Here is an 18,080-nt window from a genome sequence, read left to right as displayed (position 1 = left end):
CTAGTTGAGAACAAGTTCTCATTTACAACTGCGACCTGGCCAAGATAAAGCAAAGCAGTGTGACACAAACAACAACAACAGAGTTGCACATGGAATAAACAAACATACAGTCAATAATACAATAGATAAAGTGTATATAGTGTGTTCAAATTATACGGATAAGGGATGTAAGGCAATAAATAAGCCATAGTGGAGAAATAATTACAAAGGACTGGAGTGATGATAGGCTCTCTCTCTCTCTCTGTCTCTCTCTCTCTGTGTCTCTCTCTGTATGTACAACTAACAGAAAGCCTACTGCAATCTGAACTGTAGATACATGTGAGCACGAGGTGGTCGTCATCGGACCCTCCCCCTGCGTGTCTACATACCAGTCTGCACTCTAGCAAACCCTCCCACTTCAAACAACACTCTGGCAGTAATAGCACGGGTCCCTCCTTCTGTCCCCACACGCAAATTCCATTTTCACACCGGCTGCCTACTCCAGGCATGGCTGACGGCTGTACCCAGTCATGGCACTGCGACATTACACCCTCGACTTCAACCTCTCAGCGCCAGGTAAATGACACACACCGTGGCTACGAACAGTTGCAGCAATACAGGACATGGGGGTCATAAACTATCATTTCCCTTTGCGCATGTACTGTATGCTAGCTAACGTTAGCTAGCTAACTAATCGTTGTCAATACGCGCAGTCTGTCCAATATATACTAATCATACAATTATGATATGCACGATTAGTGCTTTTTTCGCGGAGGACGTAGCTAATGACGTGCTGAGTAATATTGATCTAGTTAAATGTCGTCCGCTATCTTGATGGCATAATTCCAAATCAGACATTGCTGGTTGCCAGCAACATGACTGGCATGCGGGTAATATGACCTTTTGTGCAGTTGCTAGCTAGCTAGGTTAGCAAAGGCATCTCATCTGTCTGCGTGATTGGTTTTAATGGACAGGCAGGCTTGACTAGCTAACAAGTTAGCATATCAATGTTAGCATAACTTATTGATGAGGCTATAGCCATCTCAAGTTGGTCACACTTTTTAAAAATTCATAAGGTCCCAGTGGCCAATTATCAGTCTGATAGCTATAGTATATGCACTCACGGGAAAATGGCAAACAAGCAGAATTTGCCAGTTAAATTAGCTAGGCTACTGCCATTTATTTTTAGCATGTGCTTCTACACCTGCATTGCTTGCTGTTTGGGGTTTTAAGCTGGGTTTCTGTACAGCACTTTGAGATATCAGCTGATGTAAGAAGGGCTATATCAATTAATTTAATTTGTTGCTGCATAGCCAACTGTCTAACGTTAAGGTACACAACCGATACAAGACATGAAGAACATAGTTATCTAGCTTATTATTTGACATTTCTGGTGGTTGTTACAAGGTAGCTACAGTTTGTGTGCAGTAAGTGCAACCCTGTCTCTCTTTTAGCTAGCTAGATATCACCTTAACAGGCTTAATTTATTTACCATTTTTAAAGGTGATTCTGTCTGAAACAGGAATTTCAAACATGGGGCGTATGGTGTTTATTATTGTGTTGTCACCCTTGAAATGCCTCTCCCTTTTCTGTTCAGCAGACTGTCCAACAACTGTGCATGGGCTGCAGTCTATATTTCAAGAACAGGAAATGACAGAGACTGTCCATGACACTGAGGGACATGGATATCTTGCTACCTTCATTGGCAAGAATGGCAGGTAGGCACCAGTTCCTTAAACACTGTCATTATTTATGTCCTTACCAACATATTTTGTAGAATTAATCTAATGTTCATGAATTAGGCCTAGTTTGTGTTCGCTTTTCAAAAACCCGAAGTGCTACATTTAAAAACATAAAATATTTTTTTTACTTTTCAAATATACCCTTTATTTAACTAGGCAAGTCAGTTAAGAACAAATTCTTATTTACAATGACGGCCTACCCAGCCAAACCTGGACGACGCTGGGCCAATTGTGTGCTGCCCTATGGGACTCTCAATCACGGCTGGTTGTGATACAGCCTGGATTCGAACCAGGGACTGTAGTGATGCTTCTTGCACTGAGATGCCTTAGGCTCCCGAGTGGCCAGCGGTCTATCTTGATGATGATGATGATAATAATAAGAACAAGTAATACAGCACATGAGACACATAACACACTATGAAGACAGTCAGGCAAGACCGATTCAGCAAGGTGTGGTGCTTTAGGTACACTTTAAAAGCATCTTCAGTAGGCACATCCATAGCACCCTTACATACTGTACAATACATTTTGTATTCATTAAGGATCCCCATTAGCTGCTGCCAAGGCAACAGCTACTCTTCCTGGGGTCCTCAGGTCACTACTCTACTACCACATATCTACAATACAAAATCCATGTGTGTGTTAGCATGTGTGTGTGTGTGTGTGTGTGTGTGTCTCTTTACAATCCCCTCTGTTCCATAAGGTGTATTTAAAAAAATCTGTTTTGTAAATCTGATTCTACTGCTTGCGTCAGTTACCTGATGTGGAATAGAGTTCCATGTAGCCATGGCTCTATATAGTAGCCTCCAATAGTCTGTTCTGCACTTAGGTATTCTGGTGGCATGTCTTGTGGGGTATGCATTGGTGTCTGAGCTGTGTTCTAGTAGTTTAAACAGACAGCTCGGTGCATTCAGTGTGTCAATGCTTCTTACAAAAACAAGTAGTGATGAAGCCAATCTCTCATCTACTTTGAGCCATGAGAGATTGACATGCATATTATTAATGTTAGCTCTGTGTACATTTTAAGGGTCAGCCGTGCTGCCTTGTTCTGAGCCAATTGAGCAAAGTCCTTCTTTGTGGCACCTGACCACACGACTGAACAGTAGTCCAGGTGCAACAAAACTAGGGCCTGTAGTAGAGGTCGACCGATTAGTCGGAATGGCCGAATAATTAGGGCCGATTTCAAGTTTTCATAACAATCGGAAATCGGTATTTTTGGACACCGATTTGGCCGATTTTGTTTTTTTCTTCCTTAATTTTTTCATTTTTTTTACACCTTTATTTAACTAGGCAAGTCAGTTAAGAACACATTCTTATTTTCAATGACGGCCTAGGAATGGTGGGTTCTGCCTCGTTCAGGGGCAGAACGACAGATTTTCACCTTGTCAGCTCGGGGATACAATCTTGCAACCTTACAGTTAACTAGTCCAACACTCTAACTACTTGCCTCTCATTGCACTCCACGAGGAGACTGCCTGTTACGTGAATGCAGTAAGCCAAGGTAAGTTGCTAGCTAGCAGTAAACTTATCTTATAAAAAAACAATCTTAATCACTAGTTAACTACACATGGTTGATGATATTACTAGTTTATCTAGCGTGTCCTGCGTTGCATATAATCGATGCGGTGCGTATCGTTGCTCCAATGTGTACCTAATCATAAACATCAATACACAGAAGTATATATTTTTAAACCTGCATATTTAGCTAAAAGAAATCCAGGTTAGCAGGCAATATTAACCAGGTGAAATTGTCACTTCTCTTGCGTTCATTGCAAGCAGAGTCAGGGTAAATGCAACAGTTTGGGCCGCCTAATTTGCCAAAATTCTACGTAATTATGACAACATTGAAGGTTGTGCAATGTAACAGAAATATTTAGACTTATGGATGCCACCCGTTAGATAAAATACGGAACGGTTCCGTATTTCACTGTAAGAATAAACGTTTTGTTTTCGAGATGATAGTTTCCGGATTCGACCATATTAATGACCTAAGGCTCGTATTTCTGTGTGTTTATTATGTTATAACTAAGTCTATGATTTGATAGAGCAGTCTGACTGAGTGATGGTAGGCAGCAGCAGGCTCGTAAGCATTCATTCAAACAGCACTTTTTTGCGTTTGCCAGCAGCTGTTTATGACTTCAAGCCTATCAACTCCCAAGATTAGGCTTGTGTAACCAATGTGAAATGGCTAGCTAGTTAGCTGGGTGCGCGCTAATAGCGTTTCAAACGTCACTCACTCTGAGACTTGGAGTGGCTGTTCCCCTTGCTCTGCAAGGGCCACGGCTTTTGTGGAGCGATGGGTAACGCTGCTTCGAGGGTGGCTGTTGTCGATGTGTTCCTGGTTCAAGCCCAGGTAGGGGCGAGGAGAGGGACGGAAGCTATACTGTTACACTGGCAATACTAAAGTTCCTATAAGAACATCCAATAGTCAAAGGTTAATGAAATATAAATGGTATAGAGAAATAGTCCTATAATTCATATAATAACTACAACCTAAAACTTCTTACCTGGGAATATTGAAGACTCATGTTAAAAGGAACCACCAGCTTTCATATGTTCTCATGTTCTGCGCAAGGAACTTAAACGTTAGCTTTCTTACATGGCACATATTGCACATTTTACTTTCTTCTCCAACACTTTGTTTTTGCAATATTTAAACCAAATTGAACATGTTTCATTATTTATTTGAGGCTAAATTGATTGTATTGATGTATTATATTAAGTTAAAATAAGTGCTCATTCAGTGTTGTTGTAATTGTCATTATTACAAAAAAAATAAAAAAATTGTCAGATTAATCGGTATCGGCTTTTATTGGTCCTCCAATAATCGGTATCGGCATTGAAAAATCATAATCGGTCGACCTCTAGCCTTTAGGAACTGCCTTGTTGACAGTGTTGTTAAGGCAGAGCAGTACTTTATTATACTACAAAATGTATTGTATGACCTCTTATACACTATTAGGCCCAGCCTTTGGAACTTTGGTTTCGTTAGATATTGCTACTATAAGGTGATCACTACATCCGATGGATTTGGATACTGCTTTAAAGCAGATTTCTGTCGAATTAGTGACGATGTAATCAATACATGTTGATTTAATTCCTGTGCTGTTTTTTGTAAATACCCTGGTAGGTTGACTGATAACATTTGGTATTTATTAGGATCCCCATAGCATCAGCTACTCTTCCTGGGGTCTATGTCAAATATGGAATAATACATAGTCCAGAACATTATTAGTCGAGTGAAAGGCATACATTTAAAACGTCACACACAGCCTACATATCAGTATATACACAATATCTAGGTCTAATGCGTCACACACAGCCTACATATCAGTATATACACAATATCTAGGTCTAATGCGTCACACACAGCCTACATATCAGTATATACACAATATCTAGGTCTAATGCGTCACACACAGCCTACATATCAGTATATACACAATATCTAGGTCTAATGCGTCACACACAGCCTACATATCAGTATATACACAATATCTAGGTCTAATGCGTCACACACAGCCTACATATCAGTATATACACAATATCTAGGTCTAATGCGTCACACACAGCCTACATATCAGTATATACACAATATCTAGGTCTAATGCGTCACACACAGCCTACATATCAGTATATACACTATCTAGGTCTAATGCGTCACACACAGCCTACATATCAGTATATACACAATACACAATACACAAATCCTGAGAACCGGTGGTGGCAGAGTTCCATGTAGTCATGGCTCTATTCTGGACCTGGGGACTGTGAAGAGACCTCTGGTTGCACGTCTTGTGTTGTGCCGATTAGTGTCTGAACTGTGTGCCAACTGCTTGAACAGACAGTTCTATACCTTCAACACATCAATATTGATGCAGTCAAACTCTCCTCAACTTTGAGCCAGGAAAGACTGACATTTTCCCTCCGTGTACATCAAAGTGCAATACGTGCTTCTTGATGGGCACATGCCTATCCGTAACCGGAAGAAGCCGTTTCATAAATACTTCAGCGTCCGGATGTCCCTCATTACACACATCAGACCAACAAATATTTTTCACATCTTCGACATAGGTACAATTGCAAAACCTTTTCATTTATATACAATTTTAGGTCCAGTCTTTGGAACTTAGCTTTTTTTCTAGTTATGGCTATTATATTATCATCACTACATCTGATGGGTGTCCATACTGCTTTAGAGAAGATTTCTGCAACATTAGTAAAGATGTGATCAATACACGTGGATGATTTAGTTCCTGTTCTGTTTGTAAACACCCTGGTAGGTTGACTGATTCACACATATAGTCCAAATACTGACATTTAGCACTGGTCTATAACAACTTCCTACGAGAATAGGCTTTAGGTGAGGCAGATGAACCTGTAGCCATATTGCTTCCGCATCATCTGACATGAGATCCTTGCTACCGTCAGTCTCTTAAGCAGTTCGCTATGTTGGAGATAATCCTGGAACCCCTGCGGTTCGGGTGAATCCTATCTCTTTTAAAGAGTGTTGGTTGCTCTCACAGGAAGTCAAAATTGTCACTAAAGGAGACATTTCTGTTTTTGGAGAGCTTCAGGAACTCGTTTAGTGGCTGTAACGCTCCGAATCCCTTCTATAGCATGGCAGGGGGCCAGGGATGACTGATCTCTTCCCTGTGCAAAGAAGGGAGTTCAAGAGAATGTTGTAGTCCGTCTTCAGTTCCTCAGATTGCTGAAAGCATGAACCAGGGTGCAGGCACTGGTTACAGTTTGATGTTTCTTCTGGAGTGGGCAGCTTGATGAAAGCCAGTCAACATTTAGGTTGCCCAGAAAATATACCTCTCTGTTTATCACATACATTATCAAGCATTTCACACATTTTATCCAGATACTGACTGTTAGCACTTGGTGGTCTATAGCAGCTTCCCACAAGAATGGGCTTTAGGTGAGACAGGTGAGCCTGTAGCCATATTACTTCAACAGTATTTAACATGAGATCCTACCTAAGCTTAACACCGCCCCCATTGACATTTCTGTCTTTTCTGTAGATGTTATAACTAGGGTTGCACATTTTGGGGAATATTCAGAGGTGGAAACCTTCCGTGGGCATTAACAGGAATATATGGGAAATAACGGAAATGTATGTATATTAATACTATTTATATGTTGATGTCTTTTGCATTGGATATATTTACCATTTCATATGGATACAGAAACAAACCTTTTACCTTATCATAAGTAGACATAATTGCAAATTATTAAATCCTTCCAATAGAAATATAACAATTTAGTTACGAATGTAACTTTAATTAAATGAGTTGACTCTTCACATGGGATGATTTCACTGAACAACAAAAGAAAGGGAATATTGAATGATCCCCACTGATCCATTGCATCTCCCAAAAATGTTTTCAACATACATATGTAAAATGATAGTCCAGAAACTGAAGGTTTGGTTGTTTTCCTCTCAGGCTTCCATGTCTTCTCCCTGGACCTCCTCAATGTCCACATCTTGAACATCAGACTCCGAGGCCTCATCTTCACTATCACTTTCCAATCTGGTTGATGATGGCTTGCTGTCAGGCTCAAAAAGCCTAAAATTTGCCCGGATGGCCAACAATTTTTCAACCCTTGTATTGGTCAGCCTATTGCGTGCTTTGGTGTGTGTGTCTGTGTGTACCAGATCAATGTGGGGCTATATACAGGGAGTACCAGTACCAGAACAATGTGGCACTATATACAGGGAGTACCAGATCAATGTGGCGCTATATACAGGGAGTACCAGTACCACCAGATCAATGTGGAGCTATATACAGGGTGTACCAGATCAATGTGGAGCTACATACAGGGAGTACCAGTACCAGATCAATGTGGAGCTACATACTGGGAGTACCAGATCAATGTGGAGCTACATACTGGGAGTACCAGATCAATGTGGAGCTACATACAGGGAGTACCAGATCAATGTGGAGCTACATACAGGGAGTACCAGTACCAGATCAATGTGGCGCTATATACAGGGAGTACCAGTACCATATCAATGTGGAGCTACAGTGCCTTGCGAAAGTATTCGGCCCCCTTGAACTTTGCGACCTTTTGCCACATTTCAGGCTTCAAACATAAAGATATAAAACTGTATTTTTTTGTGAAGAATCAACAACAAGTGGGACACAATCATGAAGTGGAACGACATTTATTGGATATTTCAAACTTTTTTAACAAATCAAAAACTGAAAAATTGGGCGTGCAAAATTATTCAGCCCCTTTACTTTCAGTGCAGCAAACTCTCTCCAGAAGTTCAGTGAGGATCTCTGAATGATCCAATGTTGACCTAAATGACTAATGATGATAAATACAATCCACCTGTGTGTAAACAAGTCTCCGTATAAATGCACCTGCACTGTGATAGCCTCAGAGGTCCGTCAAAAGCACAGAGCATCATGAAGAACAAGGAACACACCAGGCAGGTCCGAGATACTGTTGTGAAGAAGTTTAAAGCCGGAATTGGATACAAAAAGATTTCCCAAGCTTTAAACATCCCAAGGAGCACTGTGCAAGCGATAATATTGAAATGGAAGGAGTATCAGACCACTGCAAATCTACCAAGACCTGGCCGTCCCTCTAAACTTTCAGCTCATACAAGGAGAAGACTGATCAGAGATGCAGCCAAGAGGCCCATGATCACTCTGGATGAACTGCAGAGATCTACAGATGAGGTGGGAGACTCTGTCCATAGGACAACAATCAGTCGTATATTGCACAAATCTGGCCTTTATGGAAGAGTGGCAAGAAGAAAGCCATTTCTTAAAGATATCCATAAAAAGTGTAGTTTAAAGTTTGCCACAAGCCACCTGGGAGACACACCAAACATGTGGAAGAAGGTGCTCTGGTCAGATGAAACCAAAATTGAACTTTTTGGCAACAATGCAAAACGTTATGTTTGGCGTAAAAGCAACACAGCTGAACACACCATCCCCACTGTCAAACATGGTGGTGGCAGCATCATGGTTTGGGCCTGCTTTTCTTCAGCAGGGACAGGGAAGATGGTTAAAATTGATAGGAAGATGGATGGAGCCAAATACAGGACCATTCTGGAAGAAAACCTGATGGAGTCTGCAAAAGACCTGAGACTGGGACGGAGATTTGTCTTCCAACAAGACAATGATCCAAAACATAAAGCAAAATCTACAATGGAATGGTTCAAAAATAAACATATCCAGGTGTTAGAATGGCCAAGTCAAAGTCCAGACCTGAATCCAATCGAGAATCTGTGGAAAGAACTGAAAACTGCTGTTCACAAATGCTCTCCATCCAACCTCACTGAGCTCGAGCTGTTTTGCAAGGAGGAATGGGAAAAAATGTCAGTCTCTCGATGTGCAAAACTGATAGAGACATACCCCAAGCGACTTACTGCTGTAATCGCAGCAAAAGGTGGCGCTACAAAGTATTAACTTAAGGGGGCTGAATAATTTTGCACGCCCAATTTTTCCGTTATTAATTTGTTAAAAAAGTTTGAAATATCCAATAAATGTCGTTCCACTTCATGATTGTGTCCCACTTGTTGTTGATTCTTCACAAAAAAATACAGTTTTATATCTTTATGTTTGAAGCCTGAAATGTGGCAAAAGGTCGCAAATTTCAAGGGGGCCGAATACTTTCGCAAGGCACTGTATATCCAGGGAGTACCAGATCAATGTGGAGTTATATACAGGGTGTACCAGATCAATGTGGAGCTATATACAGGGAGTACCAGTACCAGATCAATGTGCAGCTACATCCAGGGAGTATCAGTACAAGATCAATGTGCAGCTATGTCCAGGGAGTATCAGTACTAGATCAATGTGGAGGCTATATACAGGGAGTACCAGATCAATGTGGAGCTACATCCAGGGAGTATCAGTACAAGATCAATGTGCAGCTATGTCCAGGGAGTATCAGTACCAGATCAATGTGCAGCTACATCCAGGGAGTACCAGTACCAGATCAATGTGGAGCTATATACAGGGTGTACCAGATCAATGTGGAGCTATATCCAGGGAGTGCTTCTTCACCTGCATTGCTTGCTGTTTGGGGTTTTAGGCTGGGTTTCTGTACAGCACTTTGAGATATCAGCTGATGTACGAAGGGCTATATAAAATAAATTTGATTGATTGATTGAGTATCAGTACCAGATCAATGTGGAGCTATATCCAGGGAGTACCAGATCAATGTGCAGCTACATCCAGGGAGTACCAGTACCAGATCAATGTGGAGCTACATACAGGGTGTACCAGATCAATGTGCAGCTACATCCAGGGAGTACCAGTACCAGATCAATGTGGAGCTATATACAGGGAGTACCAGTACCAGATCAATGTGGAGCTATATACAGGGAGTACCAGTACCAGATCAATGTGCAGCTATATACAGGGAGTATCAGATCAATGTGCAGCTATATACAGGGAGTATCAGATCAATGTGCAGCTATATACAGGGAGTACCAGATCAATATGCAGAGGTACTTGGAGGTTGATATGTACTGGAAGGCAGGGTAAAGTGACTAGGCATCCGGATAGATGATGAGGATAATAATACGAGTAAAATAAAGAAGCAGCAAATGATGTGTGTTTTGTGTTGTAAATGTGTGTGTATGTAGTGTTTGAATGTGTGAGGTTGTCAAGGTTTATGCAAAACAAATGTAGACAGAAGTTGCAAACACTGGCCCAAACACTAGTCTGTTGTTAACGGACTTGCCTAGTTAAATAAAGTTAAATTACATTTAAAACAATGCTGGCTAATAAAACCCCCAGGTGTGTTCCAGTGGTCAGACACCCTTTAGGAAGACCATTGATTGGCCAGTTAAGTGTTTTATTGGTACCACAATGGCTCACGTTCAAATGAACGCCTAGCTCTTTAGTGGCTTTGTTGATCGGATGTAAGGGCTTTGGCGCTTCCTGTTTTGTGTGTGTGTGTGTGTGTGGTGACTAGTAAACACTGGCGGTTGGCCATTGTGTGGGCCTAAGCCTGCATGAATATACCCGCAGCAACACGACACATTTTGGGTAGAAATGCTCAACCTTCAGCTGCCCATTGGCTCTCCACTGAGCTTTCATAAAGCTTAGGTCAATAGGCCACAACCTGTCATGCCATGGCTCTCCTCATGAGATTTGTGTTGAAGGAGAGCGAAGTGAGAGAGAAGTTATAGCCTAGATTCAATTCTATGTTTCTCTCAATTTAACTCTGTGCTTCTTTCTCTGTTTCTGTATGTCTCTCTTTTCAGGTTGGTTATTCTGCGTGTGACCGCCCATGGCCTGCTTACCATTGATCTGCAGTGTTGTGAAGGAGATAACATTGTACAAGTAGAGAATGTAGGTGATGAGAGAAACTTGTCTTCACAATAGACCTGCTTACATACATACATAAAACAATAACACAAATACAAAAAACAACAGAAGATCCTTTTTAACAGACCTTCAGAATACCCTAAGTAAGAAATATTTCCATTAATTAGATACAATTGGATGTGTTGCTGTATTTCTCACATGTGCCGAATACAACTGGTGTCGACTTTACAGTGAAATGATTTCTTACAAACCTTTCGAACATGTGGTCTCGTAGGCCTTTGGACTATTTGACATTTAGGATATTTTGCTTAATGTAGCATTAGAATATGCAAAATAACAAATACAGTATTCCATTTTTCTCTCAGCTTTTGAATACACTGGAAGAGAAGCTGAGAAGTCTCCTACATGGAAACATTAAGAGGGTCAAGAGGTAAGCCTCGAGTGGTGGATGATCTTACAGTAGTGGCCTTGTGTGTTGACTATCTTGTGACTGGACACAAGCTGTAGTGTGAAACGATTACCCTATAACCCTCTGTCAATATCTCCATGATGGCATCATGAACATGATATGTACCATGTCCCACCTTCCCCAGGCTCCCAGCTCTGACACGAGGTGCAGCTGTTGATCGATACTGGCCCACAGCCGACGGCAGACTGGTGGAGTATGACATAGATCGGGTTGTATACGATGAGGACTCTGCATACCAGAACATAAAGATCATGCACTCACAGCAGTTTGGCAATATCCTGATCCTCAATGGGGATGTTAGTAAGTCAAATATAGCATTCCTACAGGCCTTCATTTTAGATAATGTTGTTATGAATTATTCCTCACCTACTGCTACTGTCTATTGTTGTAATTATGTTATTTACTTTACTTATTTAGGTCACTTGTTGTTCAACTTATTTTTCACTTCTGGAAACTGAATCTAATATGATGAACATTTGGCTGGGTTTCAGTCACGGCATGTGGCTTACTTATCTAATGATATTGTAATATGATTATATGGCAGGTCTGTCACAGTGAAGGGGCCTACTGTAATGTGATTATATGGCAGGTCTGTCACAGTGAAGGGGCCTACTGTAATGTGATTATATGGCAGGTCTGTCACAGTGAATGGGCCTACTGTAATGTGATTATATGGCAGATCTGTCACAGTGAAGGGGCCTACTGTAATGTGATTATATGGCAGGTCTGTCACAGTGAAGGGGCCTACTGTAATGTGATTATATGGCAGGTCTGTCACAGTGAAGGGGCCTACTGTAATGTGATTATATGACAGATCTGTCAGAGAGTGACCTGCCCTACACCCAGGCCATCATGGGCAGAGGGCAAGAGAACTATGCAGGGAAGGAGGTGCTGATCTTAGGAGGCGGCGATGGAGGAATCCTCGCAGAGGCCGTCAAACTCAAGCCAAAGATGATCACCATGGTGGAGATATCCTTTCAGGACCCTGCTTTTCACTTCGCTCTGTGCTCAGTTAACATATTGCTTCAGGGATTTGCACCAGCAATATTTTAACAATGACCTTTTATGAGCATTTTTTTTTTAGACGTTGCCCGGTAGGATTATCTGGTCTGTCATCTGTCTTCCCCTGTGCCTGGTTTGTAATTCCTTGACAAAGTGTTTACATCGACCAAATGGTGATTGATGGGTGTAGAACACACATGAGGAAGGCATGTGGAAGTGTTCTGGACAACCTGAAGGGAGAATGTTACCAGGTGAGCAGGACAGTGCTATCCACTGCACCTCTCCTTAGTTGAGATGGAACGTTTGTCATTTGCCCACTGCTCTGAATAGATTTGCTCCGCTCTCTGTAGTCTTGTATGTTACTACATGGGGTTTCCATAACGACGTTTCCCTGAACCCCCTCCGTCTGTTCCATCTGTTCTGATCTCATTCCAGGTGTTGGTAGAGGACTGCGTTCCTGTTCTAAAAAAGTATGTTGAGGAAGGGAAGACGTTTGATTACGTCATCAATGACCTCACAGCGGTCCCCATCTCCACAGCGCCGGAGGAGGGTGAGTGACAAATGCTTTCTCACGGGCTCTTCTTGGACATTCTGTTCTAACGGTGTATGCAATGATGAATACTGGTAGGGCTCACCACCTTGTACCACATTGCAAAAAATTGATCTGATTTTAGGATGTGGCTAGTGTAATTTGAACCTGTTTCGTGGATCGGGGCTTGTATGAAACACTTGCATAATTGGTTGAAAGATGGTTTACTCTGTCTCAGACTCTACATGGGAGTTCCTACAGCTTATCTTGGATCTCTCAATAAAAGTACTGCGTCCTACTGGGAAGTACTTCACACAGGTGAGACCCATATTCACTGAGTGCTTCATACAGTCACCCCACCCTTGTGTGGAATTCAGCTCATATCACCATCACTACACATGATTAACTTATATGTCTGTCTCGTATATCTTTGTTGTTCATGAGACAAGTTTTTCCTAGTGTGATGTTTTTTTTTGTTTTTTTAAACATTTTTGTCCCCTAATTGCTGTGTGGTCCATGTTTTAACTCCGTGTCTTCAGGGTAATAGTGCCAATCTGACTGAGACACTGGCTCTTTATGAGGAGCAGCTGGGAAGGCTCTCATGTCCTGTAGACTTCTCCAAGGAGGTGGTGTGTGTGCCCTCTTATATGGAACTGTATCCTTCAAGAAAAGAGTATTGCACTTAAGAGTCTTGGTTACTTGTTGTTTACATAGCATTTTCCTTAACGAGCTGACTCAGGTGGGTTTTCTACACCGTTTGGAAGAAGTAAAGAGCCCCCCCGGTCTCCTCCGTACGCTGCCTGCAGGAATGTGAAAACTGTCCACCCCCCCATTGTCCGCCGTCGCACTGAGGGGAGAGATGACCCCCCCCCCCCCCCATTTCTACTCACACTGTTTTATTATCCTTCCATGTCCAACTCGCTCTTAAACCCTTTTTACATCTTAGTTACATCATTTTATATCCAAACTTACAAGAGATTGTATTTCTGTTAGTTGGATATTTTGAATTGGGATGTTGTTTTTGCGTGTGCCCTCCAGGGAGAGCTGTGGGGCTGACCGTGTAGGGCTGCTGCCACTGGTCTAGGGTATAGACTTCTCTGACTATAGCCTGGTTCCAGACCTGTCTAGGGTATAGACTTCTCTGACTAGCCTGGTTCCAGACCTGTCTAGGGTATAGACTTCTCTGACTATAGCCTGGTTCCAGACCTGTCTAGGGTTTAGACTTCTCTGACTATAGCCTGGTTCCAGACCTGTCTAGGGTATAGACTTCTCTGACTATAGCCTGGTTCCAGACTTCTCTGACTATAGCCTGGTTCCAGACCTGTCAAGGGTATAGACTTCTCTGACTATAGCCTGGTTCCAGACCTGTCAAGGGTATAGACTTCTGACTATAGCCTGGTTCCAGACCTGTCTAGGGTTTAGACGTCTCTGACTGTTGTGTAGTTGTCATGCCATACAGGTTACATGTTTTATACATGGCAGGGCAACAATTCTCAGAGGAGTTGGCAAAATATCATATAGGTCTGGGACCAGGCTATAGTCAGAGGTCTAAAGCCTAGACAGATCTGGGACCAGTATTTAAACACTCTCGGTACACCCACCCCTTCAGGGTGTTGTTACTTTTCAAATTTGACTTAAAACAGCATCAACATACAATAGGCTGTTGGGTTCTGATTGTGTGATAGGATATGTGCTCGTCGTAGTCTCAAATGAATGTCTGTTTGTGTGTTTGATTGTTTTTCTTCTTTTGTTGTAGCTAACTGGCTTGAGTGTGATTTCATTCCCAGTCCTTTCCAAGTGTCCAAATGTGTTTTTAAAAGGGAAAAAGGTTTCTTGCTTGTACTGCTTTAATGTGAATTGTGTTTTTATTATTTAGCACCTTTTTTAGTTTCTCCTGATGGATTTTATTTTACATATTCAGTTTAGAATTTTTCTCTAACTTTGTCTGGTGCATGTGCTGGAAATTTAAACTATTTTTATTGAATGTAGCTTCCCATATACACAGTGCAACTTCATGCCTTTGATCAATATTGTGGTGCTTTGTTAAATGTATTTATTTGATATTATTTCACCAAATGCTGTTTTATCCAAAATACCTTTTTGTTCAGCAGTGACTACCTGCTATTAAAAATGAGTTGGAGAAGAAAATGTTTTTCTTTTGCTTGATTCAGAGGAGTATATCAGATATCTTAGCTAGCAGTCACAACTGACAGACAATTTGGGTGTTTCTACTGAAAGTACAGAATCATACCAATGCAAACTCAATACAGATTTTCTTGCATTTCCTTTCATTCTACCATGAGCAATGTTGATTTCAATAAACCTTCCCCTTTTGTTAACACGAACTTCAATCATTTGATTACCCTGCTCCTGATGTGCACGGACGCTGTAACAATGTGTCCTTAGTTCTTTATTCAAGGTGTAGAGGACCCATCAAGTTATCTACCAACCACATGATGTACTCCTATGTTGTATCCAGAATGACTTAGTGGAGCAATTAGGGTTAAGTGCCTTGCTCAAGGGCACATCGACAGATGTTTCACCTGGTCAGCTCAGGGATTCGAACCAGCAACCTTTTTGTTACTGGCCCAATGCTCTTAACCACTAAGCTACCTGCTGAATGTGCTGATCAAGCGGCTGAAATGACACCTGGAGCAACGCTTGTATTCTGGGATGCTGCTGTAAACACCTAATAAGATTGCAATTTTAATTGGGATCATAACCCCAGCACACATACCTGTGTGTGTCGTCACTACTCTTTCCTCTCTGTTTTAACTAGTCGCCCCACCTCTCCTCCATCGTTCCCCTAGATCGCTCTTTTGTGGTCCCATGAATAAAGCATTTAACATGGTTCAATTTGAATTGGGAGTTTTTAGCATGTTGTACTGTTTGTGTTTTGTCTCTGTGTAGAGCCTGAATGACCAATTCTCAGGTAACATCATTTTGGAAGAGGACACGGCTGGATAAGTCTCGCCATGAAAGTAAACATCACGTTGCCAAGACTTTTGGGAGAAAATCGTACATGTCCACTGTCATTCACCATCATTAGCCCTTCTGATGTGGGCTTTCTGCCGGCAATGAACTGTCTCAATACAGTACCAATCAAAAGTTTGAAACTCATTCAAGGGTTTTTATTTATTTTTCACTATTTTCTATATTGTATAATAATAGTGAAGACATCAAAACTATGAAATAACACGTATGGAATCATGTAGTAACCAAAAAAGTTTTAAACAAATCAAAATATTTTGTATTTCAGATTCTTCAAAGTAGCCACCCTTTGCCTTGATGACAGCTTTGCACACTCAAAGTCCAGACCTGAATCCAATCGAGAATCTGTGGAAAGAACTGAAAACTGCTGTTCACAAATGCTCTCCATCCAACCTCACTGAGCTCGAGCTGTTTTGCAAGGAGGAGTGGGAAAAAATGTCAGTCTCTCGATGTGCAGAACTGATAGAGACATACCCCAAGCGACTTACAGCTGTAATCGCAGAAAAAGGTGGCGCTACAAAGTATTAACTGAATAATTTTGCACGCCCAATTTTTCAGTTTTTGATTTGTTAAAAATGTTTAAAATATCCAATAAATGTCGTTCCACTTCATGATTGTGTCCCACTTGTTGTTGATTCTTCACAAAAAAATACAGTTTTATATCTTTATGTTTGAAGCCTGAAATGTGGCAAAAGGTCGCAAAGTTCAAGGGGGCCGAATACTTTCGCAAGGCACTGTATATATAATAATTTATCACATACTTTTCATTATTGGAGATGGGATATAGAACTCCTGTGATAATGTAGTAATGTGTGTGTCAATTAACTGAAGAGGGGTGTCATAAGGGTTGGACTAACCACATCAGGGGGCCTGAACAAGAACATTTTGGAGGCCCCCCTCATGGTGGTGGAGAGTTTAAAAAAAAAATTTTTTTATTTTTTAAAAAGCTAACTTCATGCAATTCTACACATTTTGCCATGGAGCAGAAAGAAACATTTGCAGTTTTATTGCCTATTTCCTGCAATTCTACACATTTTGTCTTTGGACTGAGAGGAAATGTTGCAGTTTTATAGCACATTTGTTGCTATTCTATAAGTTTTTTTTACGGGGCTGTGAGAAAATGTTGCTAATTTATTGCTATTCTATATATATGCTATCTGATCAGGGCTGGCTCTAGCCTTTTTGGGCCATAAGTAAAGGGCACTGCTGTCTGTCACTACCACCTGTTTCCACTTCCATCCACTCCATTCATCCTTTTGGACACGGATATCTGATCCACATATACTGAACCAAAATTTAAATGCAACATGTAAAGTGTTGGTTTCATGAGCTGAAATATAAGATCTTAGAAATGTTGTGCACAAATCTGTTTACATCTCTGTTAGTGAGCATTTCTCCTTTGCCAAGATAATCTATCCACCTGACAGGTGTGGCATAATCAATAAGCTGATTAAACCGCATGATCGTTACACAGGTGCACTTTGTGCTGGGGACAATAAAAGGCCAAATGTGCAGTTTTTCACACAAATGTCTCAAGTTTTGAGGGAGAGTGCAATTGGCATGCTGACTGCAGGAATGTCCATCAGAGTTGTTGTCAGAGAATTGAATGTTAATTTCTCCACCATAATCTGCCTCCTATGTCGTTTTAGAGAATTTGGCAGTACGTCCAACCGGCGTCATAACCACAGACTACGTGCATGGCGTCGAGTGGGTGAGCGGTTTTCTGATGTCAACGTTGTGAACAGAGTGCCCCGTGGTGGAGGTGGGGCTGGGGTATGGACAGGCATAAGCTACGGACAACGAACACAATTACATTTATCGATGGCAATTTGAATGCACAGAGATACCGTGACAAGATCCTGAGGGTCATTGTTGTGCCATTCATCCGCAACCATCACCTCATGTTTCAGCATGATAATGCACGGCCCCATGTCGCAAGGATCTGTTCACAATTCCTGGAATTTGAAAATGTCCCAGTTTGTCCATGGCCTGCATACTCACAAGACATGTCAATATTTTAGCATGTTTGGGATGCTCCAGATTGACATGTACGACAGCGTGTTCCA

General features: G+C 41.4%; 1 protein-coding gene across 3 annotated transcripts; it reads left to right on the top strand.

Moving 5' to 3' along the window:
- Positions 1–265: 265 nt before the first annotated feature.
- Positions 266–15,362, top strand: LOC110510052 (spermine synthase). 3 transcript variants are annotated; one of them, XM_090226654.1, is made up of 11 exons: positions 266–555; positions 1,580–1,697; positions 10,960–11,047; positions 11,389–11,453; positions 11,617–11,792; positions 12,307–12,463; positions 12,658–12,745; positions 12,930–13,044; positions 13,262–13,341; positions 13,563–13,678; positions 13,763–15,362. In XM_090226654.1, the coding sequence occupies exons 1-11, from the start codon at positions 510–512 to the stop codon at positions 13,791–13,793; spliced, it is 1,080 nt and encodes a 359-aa protein (XP_090082780.1). In that variant the 5' UTR covers positions 266–509; the 3' UTR covers positions 13,794–15,362. The 3 variants fall into 3 exon arrangements, with proteins under 3 accessions (XP_090082780.1, XP_090082779.1, XP_090082781.1); XM_090226653.1 differs by having other exon boundaries at positions 297–555; positions 1,577–1,697; XM_090226655.1 differs by lacking the exon at positions 266–555 and adding an exon at positions 569–869.
- Positions 15,363–18,080: the final 2,718 nt, after the last annotated feature.

Source organism: Oncorhynchus mykiss, chromosome 29 (genome assembly GCF_057628025.1).
Source record: "Oncorhynchus mykiss isolate SJ-2025 chromosome 29, ASM5762802v1, whole genome shotgun sequence".
NCBI lineage: Eukaryota > Metazoa > Chordata > Actinopteri > Salmoniformes > Salmonidae > Oncorhynchus > Oncorhynchus mykiss.
This window is presented reverse-complemented; position numbering and strand designations above follow the sequence as displayed.

Excerpts from the sequence above, each read along its gene's own strand:
- LOC110510052 (XM_090226653.1), top strand. The coding sequence starts at position 510 with ATGGCACTGCGACATTACACCCTCGACTTCAACCTCTCAGCGCCAG. Across the intron at positions 13,342-13,562 it reads CTGGGAAGTACTTCACACAG|GGTAATAGTGCCAATCTGAC; the intron begins GTGAGACCCATA and ends CCGTGTCTTCAG. Across the intron at positions 13,679-13,762 it reads GTGCCCTCTTATATGGAACT|GTGGGTTTTCTACACCGTTT; the intron begins GTATCCTTCAAG and ends GAGCTGACTCAG.